Source organism: Electrona antarctica, assembly GCF_951216825.1.
Source record: "Electrona antarctica genome assembly, chromosome: 1".
Taxonomy (NCBI): domain Eukaryota; kingdom Metazoa; phylum Chordata; class Actinopteri; order Myctophiformes; family Myctophidae; genus Electrona; species Electrona antarctica.
This window is the reverse complement of record NC_136806.1, coordinates 19,889,705-19,899,836: the sequence shown is the minus strand read 5'-3', so window position 1 is coordinate 19,899,836 and position 10,132 is coordinate 19,889,705. Positions and strand designations below refer to the sequence as shown.

Below are 10,132 nucleotides of genomic sequence, written 5' to 3'. Positions count from 1 at the left end.
CTCTCTCTCTCTCTCTCTCTCTCTCACACACACACACACACACACACACACACACACACACACACACACACACACACACACACACACACACACACACACACACACACACACACACACACAGATGGAGTAGATTCTGATCCAGTTGGCACAAGAGAGCTATGAGAGGGAAGTTTCCTCGGCTCTTAACTTCCATATCCTCGTCCCTGACCCCAATACTCTATCCCCCTATACATTCGAGTTTGCACACACACGCACGCACGCACGCACGCACACACGCATACACGCATACACGCACACACACACACACACACACACACACACACACACACACACACACACACACACACACACACACACACACACACACACATCTTTCGCACAAATAATATTTAATGCTGTCATTGTTCTTGCTTTGACGAGCGACACCACAGTTACCATTGTTTACTGGTCAGCATGGGAAGCTATTTCTCATAGCCTACAAGATATTATAGTCCTGTGGGAGGCTAACTATGTTAACTATGTTTACTGCATGTTTACTATGCAATAATGTCAACATATTCTCTACGGCCAAATCTGCAATCATAAAGAAGCATATTTTCTTGAGAACATGGTTTGGCAGGAGTGGAACGCATTACTACATGCATGTTGTTAGTAGACATTTGGTTTCTGAAAATAATATTGTGAGCAGTTATTTTATAACCAAATAACATAACATGATGAACACATTGAACCACCAGTGTGTGTGTGTGTGTGTGTGTGTGTGTGTGTGTGTGTGTGGGAAGATGAGGTCGCTGACACTGGGAGAGGATTCACAATCACAGGAAGCACTAATTAAACCCACACTTCCACACAGACAGACGCGCAGATGAGCAGGTACACATACTGTAAAACCCTGAGTGTTATTTAACGTGAGTGTTTATAAATAGAACAGTTTGGTCTCATAAGACTTTCTCTCATAGAGTTACCTCACGATTTACTTTACTTCACTACTACTACTTTACATCACTTTTAAAACAGAAGAGTTGCGACAACTTGCACGTTTCAGCAATGAATGTGAACACAGAGAAAAACACGAGCCTATGAATCAGGTCCATGCATTTGCTACAAAACAGCCTAATCATTGTTTGATCTCTTTCTCTCTCTCTCTCTCTCTCTCTCTCTCGCAGGCACGCACGCACGCACGCACGCACGCACGCACGCACGCACGCACGCACACACACACACACACACACACACACACACACACATGGAGTAGATTCTAATCCAGTTGGCACGAGAGAGCTATGAGAGGGACGTTTCCTCTGCTCTTAACTTCCTTATCCTCGTCCCTGACCCCAATACTCTATCCCCCTATACATTCGAGTCACACTGATCACACTGGTCATAATAATAATACTTTTCATTGATTGAATATTTATAAAACACACAGACACACTTAAAGCAAACATATCAGATTTAAAAGCTCACATTGCATCAACACTGCAACACTGTTATATGACACATTTTTATGAAAGAACTGAAGAGAGCAAGATCTTTATAAAGTGGTATCAAATACTTAGATGTTGACTTATCATCATGTTAATTGGTGCATTTCTACCAAACACATATCATTATAACAAATATCTTCTTTCTAGAACAAAGAAGTGCTTTCTAACAGTAAAGATGACAAATACATTAAGTTATTCAAAAGTCAAAACCAACAAAATTCCCCTCATAGTTACTGGTAACATGTCTGGAGTGCGGTTAGGAACAGAAAACTCCCATTTAAATACATAGCTTTGTGTGTGTGTGTGTGTGTGTGTGTGTGTGTGTGTGTGTGTGTGTGTGTGTGTGTGTGTGTGTGTGTGTGTGTGTGTGTGACAGCTGTGCACCACTTGAACGTGATAAACGACAGCACAGGAAGTTCCTTGGCACAGAAGGCCCCTAACCAGAATTCGGGAAATAATGCTTAAGCGGCATCACTTTCCGAGCCACCACATGTGGCCACCACACGTTCAGTCAGTCAGTCAGTAACACGTCTAGAATGCACAGATGAATACCTTCACACATCTCTGTTTGGGCTACCAATCGATTGCTTTATTTACTTTTCAAATTGTAAAATTGTCAATATTTCTGTAAATTAAGCATTAAATGGAACCCTGGTCTGTAGGCTATATTGCAGTGACGACGACTACGTGGGGGATGCGGGGCTCGAGCCCCCTTGATGATTTTAGGGTATTTCTAGTTTTTCTACCAGGGATCTCGGCCCCCATGAGGAATTGGGGGAGGCGGGGCGGGCCCCCTTGAGGATTATGAAAACTATTCGTCCCTGCTATATTGTATGGTATTTACGGTAATAGCATATTTATGCAGAGACTCACTTCTGGAAATCAGTGGCAGAAAGAAGAAAGGGAGTATTTACTGGTCCCAAAGGGAAAGGGAATTTACTTTTCTGCCTTCACCCAGTAGATGGCTGCCGAGATATCTCAGCATGAGCACATGTGGGGGGGTGGTTAATTGTCTTACTCTGGGATAGGACACATATTTGGGCGAGCCACGGGTCAAACTTCTGACTCCCAGATGCAAAGACTCTTTACACACTCATATTCGGCCGCCCACACAAGTGCATAGTAATGAATCCATTAGACCATTCATTCAGTCATAGAGTTCTTTATTCTTCGTCCCAGATTCAACCCATCACCATCAGCTGCATTCACTTGGTTGCACTCTAGCTGTTTCGTCACACAGATGTCACAAACTATGACTAAATTGACAACTGACAATTTTGTCAACAAATAAAAACTATACACGAAAATGTTGGATGGACTATACAGCAGAAATCCAGTAGAACTATATGAATATATGAATATATGAATGAATGAATGAATGAATGAATGAATTAATGAATGCATTCTTTTATTTAAGTGTCATGCCACCTCGTGGCCCATCGACCATGGGATTATATGACACCTTTTCATACAGTTACAATTATTCAAGTATGCACTTCTTTACCGGCATTACTGATCGCATACAAACTTAGATACAAATACAACAAATCTAAACAAAACAAAACATAAGGTATATCCCTTAGCCCCACAATATTAACCTGGTCTAATCCAAGAAAAACATCCTGGATTCCGCTTTCAGAGAGCATATTATGCATGTCCTCTATCCATGGTCCATTCTGTTGTTTATCCCAATTAAATACTATAAGTCAAGTCAGTTTATTAAAGGTCTGAACACAGCTGATTTACAAGCTTGTAGATCTGCTATATTCGGCACGCAGGTATATAGTGTAAAAATCAAGCATTGAGACGCCATCACGGCCCCGCCATAATAAATGTATGTTGTTGACTTAAAACTGGGGGTCTGAGAAGCAGTCTACCGCAATTGAATCTAAATCTAAACAATTGTATCATCTTTCACAATAAGACTTAGTTCACCCCCCCCCCCCCCCCCCCTCCAAAAAAAAGAATTCAATCAATTATACACACCTCACGAAGCCTTAAATTCAGGAGATTTCTTTCCTGAGACAATAATTTGATGACAAAAACAAACAAAACAAAAATAACTTTGTGTGTGTAGCCTACATTGCATTGCGGTGTCCTGTTGAGTGTATGTTAAGGGATAGACTACAGTAGGGCTCAATGCTGTCATGTCTTTTTTAATACTTTGTTATTTGAATGTAGTGGAGAATATATTTAGTGGCATGCATTTTTATGAAAATTTTAATTATAACGCAAACAAAATAGTAACATTTAGGCCTTAAATTACTATTATTTAAAAACTGATGACATTGTAATCACCCTCAGGATAATGCAAATCAGACCACAGGTATTCTGTGGAGATCATAGCGTCAGATATTGATAATATCTATCTGGTCATTGTTTAACATTATACAATGGCACCACCTGCTGTTTGATATATATAACTTTCAACATGCTAGTGGCTGAAAAAGTATAAGTTGAAAATGGATTGTGTTCCTGCTTGGATCAATAGCAAAGTTCCCATTTATCGGTATAACATTGGAAGACTAATTGTTCATGGTTTAAAAGGAAAAATACAGTGACATTCATTTATTGCATTTGTATATATATTAATGTTATATTATCATTAAAATCTTGCGTGGATTATTTGGGGGCCCACTTGCAGTATCCTCCTCACGGCCCACAGGTTAAGAACCATTGATGATTAAGGGCAGATTCACACTATGGTCCCGGGTGCGCACTCGGAAATTGGGACCACTTGGCAGATGTTGTGGTAGTGTGAATATTGGGTGATCCCCGGAGCGGATCACCCAACCGTTCCCGGGACCACATGGAGGTAGTCTCGGGACCGAGTGAAGTATAGGCTGCTCGGATACGGATCACTGCAATGTGAAAGCATTGAATACAGTTGAATGAAGTGTACTCGGGTGCGGAAGAATCAAGGCCAATGTGAATCATGGCCAGCAGGGACCAGGCAATCGTAATCGGGAACAGTTTGAATCAAACAGACTCAGTGTGAATCTGCCCTTAAAGATCCTCAACTAGGCCCATGGCGTTGCAGATCAGCAGGATGAGGTCCAGATCCAGGTATAGGCGACACAGGGAGCACACAACACCCAGAGAGGAGAACCCCACCAGAGCCCACAACACCTTGGCACTGAGATACAGAGGGGCTAGACTGCAGGGAGGGACACATATTAAGAGAGAGAGAAAGAGAGAGAGAGAGTCAGATAGATAGATATAGCAGATTAAATCATGGTCTTATTGCTGTGTTAATACGGCAGCATAGTTGCACATGTGGCTGGTGTGGTTTGTTCTTTGTTGTAGGCTACTAAAGCTTAGTTATTTCAAGTCAGCATGATATCTTCTTATATTATCTACACAAGAAGCAAGCAGTTGAACCTCAAAAGACTACACATAAACAACAGCTTGCAGTGATAGCAAATAGATAACTAGGGATGCTCTGGATCGTCTTTCTTCGTTAGATTTGTCATATACAATGTATACAACTTTTTATGATAATTATCGGCATGAAGAATTAGAGGAATGGAGTGAACGCACACAGTCAAAGCTACACACTTGCATGAGAGTAAACATTTGAAATATGAATTAAGTGGTTAATTCATAATGTACTTTTTCCCTTCCTAGAAATGTAGTGGAGTCAAAAGTACCCTGACCTGACGAAGATGTAATCAAAACCTTGTCGCTTATTACTTGTACCCTGTTAATACATTGTCTGAGCTGCTCCAGTGCCTTCTTTTCTCATGTAACCTGTCCTGCCTCTGAGATGCACCAGACTGGCCTGCCATAGGCTAGAGGCCTCTGAGATGCACCATACTGGCCTGCCATAGGCTAGAGGCCTCTGAGATGCACCAGACTGGCCTGCCATAGGCTAGAGGCTGCCTCTGAGATGCACCAGACTGGCCTGCCATAGGCTAGAGGCCTCTGAGATGCACCAGACTGGCCTGCCATAGGCTAGAGGCCTCTGAGATGCACCAGACTGGCCTGCCATAGGCTAGAGGCTTCTGAGATGCACCAGACTGGCCTGCCATAGGCTAGAGGCCTCTGAGATGCACCAGACTGGCCTGCCATAGGCTAGAGGCCTCTGAGATGCACCAGACTGGCCTGCCATAGGCTAGAGGCTGCCTCTGAGATGCACCAGACTGGCCTGCCATAGGCTAGAGGCGCGGTTGGAACTCCCTTCTGTACAATATTTCTCTTTGAAATGTAGTGGAGTGAAAGCAGTATCTAAAAATACAATTACTCAAGTAATGTAGACACTCAAAAAAGAAAAAGATAAAAGGAGTTACTGTCCACCACTTGTTTTAATGCTGCTAACAGAGGACAAATGAGTGATAAGGGTGTGCAGCTATGATCAATAGAGCCCACGGTGCAAGGCGTTTTCCCTGGGCTAAGCCACTGATACCTATACACTCCAACATACTGTGTAGACTTTGACAGTACAAAGGAAAAATAAGTAATCTCAGAGATTTTTGTTAAGAATAAACCGTGCGAGCTGGGGCAAAAGTTTGTGAGTGTGGTGGGGACTCTATCCATCTCATGCCAGGATGTTATGAATCGGTCACAGCATGTAGATATTAGTTTCACAGATCAGACATATACATGACCACATCCTTCTTTACCAGAAGGGCAAGTCTAGCACCCATCACATCAGAACACACATGGATAGACCCGTACCGGCCATGTGCAGACTGAGAATAGCCATTGAAGTAAAGGAGCCGTCCATATAAATACAGAAGTCCAAAGAAGGAGGAGATGCCTGGAATTGAAGCAAACAACAGCATGGTTTAGAAGACTAAACATCCTTTTTGTCACACCACCACTAAACTCGGGTATGTTTTACCCAATGTAAAAAAACATACCCATAATAAAATATATTTCTCATCAAAATATACTGTATTGATGTACGGCAATACATGGCAACTTGAGGTACTCTTTTTTTTAAATATTTAATCATGACTTTTCACAAAAAAACCCCACAGGCTTCTTTAAGTGGGAAATTTGGTAGTCTTTTTTATTGGCCTAAAATATTGTCTATATACATACATTCATGAATCCACTTGCTGACCGGCTGTCAGTATTGAGCAATTTTTATAGGGGTTTCTTGTGACCCTACCATTACTGTCTCAGTGCCACATGATGCCTTATGACGCCTCCCCCTTATCATCCTATGGCAGGCAAAAATGTCTTCCCTTATGCTTTAAGTAGCATGTGACATGTCGAACTAGGAGGTTTTCATGATTCTGAATCCATTCCAAGCATTAGTTTTGCACAAAAAACACTCCTTGGGCTCAAAACAGCCATAGCCACTTGCCCAAATGTGCCCAAAATGTGCTGACCTCATCACATTTGTGCTGATCTCATCACATTTGTCATGACGGCTATGGCAATTTTTAGCCCAAGGAGTGTTTATTGTGCAAAACTAATGCTTGGAATGGATTCAGAATCATGAAAACCCCCTAGTTTGACATGTCACATGCTACTTAAAGGATAAGGAAAGTTTGACATTTTTGCCTTATATTGGATGTTAATGGTAGGGTCACAAGAAACCCCTATTAAAAAGCCCGGCTGCCGGATTATCACTAAACACGGATGAAATTCACCCGAACATCTACCTGTAGAATAAACCAGGGATGTGGGCAGGGAAACAACCTACCTTTTATGATGTCACTGAGCATCATGAAGGTACTGAAAGAGTAAGACCCACCCACCTCAGACATCAGCAACATTATGATGTCACTGATCATCATGAAGGTACTGAAAGAGTAAGACCTACCCACCTCAGACATCAGCAACATTATGAAAATTACAAAGATATAACTGTCTGGGTGAAAATCACCCGTGTTTAGTGTTCTAGGGTTAATATTGATCAACCGTTAAGGTTAAGGGTGATACTGTGGACCATGTATTTAGTGTTTTCCCTTTGATCCTGTTATCAGCCAATTGGATTCAAATTCCACCAGTGTCAGATTGAAGAAATATTTCTCTTTACGGCTGCGAACACACTTAAAAGGAGCAGTTATTCACCCATTTTCAACCTTATCTTCATTTGGTCCTCACTGATGCATATAATAAGATAGAAATGTAATCTACACACCCTGTGTTAGCTATAGACAACAGTTCAGAAACCTGCCACCCCCTGACATCGATGTTGGGGATTCCAAGCTAGAAACAACAGTCTTTCTCTGTTGGCATGCTGAAATAGAAGCCATTGTTCTTGTATAAACACAAAATATGATTGAAATCTGCCTACTGATGAGGTCACTGGTAGGCAGGTTTCAGAACTTGTCCACAGACCTCCTTTGAGACACAGAAATGGTAACATCTCATAATGTGTGTTATCGAGGATCAGCTATATGAAGGTAGGTTGAAAATGGGTGGAGTGGCCTGGGCTGGGCTAGCGGTACGGGCACCTAGGCTCCTAATGCATTCCTGACAAACGTTGCTGTATGTCACTCCCCATCTCTCTCGTCTGTCTCCACTTACTCTATCAATAAAGGCAAAAAATATATTAGAAAATGGGTGGAGTAAGGTTGAGTATAGCCAGTTATATAGTGACAGTAAATGGTCAGTGTTATTAAATGAAAGGACTCTGTGGGACATTACATTACCTTGATGGAAAAACAGACCAGACATCCACAGAACAGTGATGAAGATAGGGAAGTATTCGGAACAGTTGGCTCTTTAGACAGAAATATATTGATTTAGTAAGGTGGACAAACGCCTGCTAAAAAACACACATTTGAAAAACCAACAACTATAACAACTGGTCAAACATTGGCCAATTTGGCAAATAATATAAGAACAAAGATTTAGAAAATAGATGATCTACAAGCTCACAACGCCTCAAAAAATGGATTGTGTACATTTACTAGATGGCAGACTAGAATACTAACTGGGCTCTGAAGACCCTCTCAAAGTCAGGACATCCCGAAGTGGAAGGTGGAGTTACAGAATACTTTCTCCTGGCATAGATGACCTGCAAGGAAAAATAGGCTAAAAACAAAGTTAGTTTACTTTGCATAGCACACAGATGCATATGATTAAGTAGCTACTACATAATAGTACAAATACGTTATCAACGCAAACACTTCAACCAGGAGTACTATTCCAGAGAAAAGCACTGGAGCACATAGATCTTTAAATGAAACCCGCAAGCAGGACTCTGCAAATGTTCCAGCATCTTCAGTCAATCATTTACAGTACACAATATCCAGAATCTTTCTCTGGGTTGGTTCTAAATATTTAACTGTCAATGCTAGCCTTGGAACAAGACTTATAGATGAATTCTATAGAGTCTTTAACTTTTACCCATCATATTATATATGCAAATGTAAAAATCTATAAAATACATCTATGATAGTCTTGATCCAAGGATATCATCAATGAATGACATTGAGGGATTTTGTCTTACAAATTTAGTTATGCACATTGTCTCTGTATCATCCACTACATTGCAAATAAAACAATAAACCAATGCACTACTATACAGGTTTTTACACTAAACCAAAAGGCATCAATATACGATTCAATGACTATTGCCCTGCTCTGACTCAAAGAGCCAAGTTCAGTAACTTGCTTGAATAGCCATTAGTAAACGGTCTTACCTTGCTCCAAAACTCCCAAGACAGACACTGCTGCCAAACACACAATGTGATCAAGGTGCATCTCTCCGTTGTCTGTAAAACATGCAACACTCCTCTGCCAGTGCAAAGAGCCCTGTCACATATACTTCCTGATACCTTCCTTTGTAATAGAACCAAGTTACTTCATGCCACGTGCAACAGGGCCAGTCATCATTAGGGCTCATATTCCCACATAGTGGGAAGGCGAAACAAAATTTCTATTTTACAAAGGAAGGTATTAGGAAGTATATGTTACAGGGCTCTTTGCACTGGGTGCAGTACTTAGTTTAGACAGTTTTTGGTTTAGACTAGTCATTGGTTTAACCAGTCATTAGTCCTACAACTACAACCTATCTCAAACCCTCAACCTAAACCTAACCTCCCACGGGGCAGCACACCTAAACCTAACCGTAACCCATGTCTAACCAATGACTAGTCTAAACTAAGTATGCACCCCGGGTACCGAGGCTAGTGGTCAACACGATGCAGATTGTGGGGTGCCAAAATAACTGTTAACCAAGCCAAATCTCTTTGTCACATACAGACATGTAGATAGAAATGACGCTCAACTGGGGCTCAAAGCCATGGAGAAAAGGTGAGTCTTAAAGACTTAAAACCCTTGATAGTCAAAGTCAAACGATTAGTCACACACGTTACTGCAGTGAAATTTGTTCTCCGCATTTGACCCATCTCTTGGAGCGGTGAGCTGCAGCACGCGCCGCGCTCAGGAAACATTAGTTGATTTGACCCCCAATCCAACCCATTGATGCTGAGTGCCAAGCAGGGAGGCATTAGGACCCATTTTTAGTCTTTGGTATGACCCGACCGGGGATCGAACCCCCGACCTCCCAGTTTCAGGGCGAACACTCTGACCACAAGGCCACTGTCAGGTCCTAGGCAGATCGAATAAAAAGTGTCAGGCTCTTCCAGCACTGGTAGGACTGATTATTTCGATATGCATGTTCTATTATACACACACTGGTAGCACGTAAAATGATATCAGATAGTGATGTTACTCTT

General features: G+C 41.6%; 1 protein-coding gene across 1 annotated transcript; it reads right to left on the bottom strand.

Moving 5' to 3' along the window:
* Window positions 1–4,344: 4,344 nt before the first annotated feature.
* On the bottom strand, window positions 4,345–9,192 carry ltc4s (leukotriene C4 synthase). Its single transcript, XM_079504707.1, has 5 exons — window positions 9,095–9,192; window positions 8,384–8,483; window positions 8,099–8,169; window positions 6,165–6,246; window positions 4,345–4,644 (listed from the first exon to the last, which is right to left on the bottom strand). Exons 1-5 carry the CDS (start codon window positions 9,153–9,155, stop codon window positions 4,494–4,496), a joined length of 465 nt encoding a protein of 154 aa, XP_079360833.1. The 5' UTR covers window positions 9,156–9,192; the 3' UTR covers window positions 4,345–4,493.
* Window positions 9,193–10,132: the final 940 nt, after the last annotated feature.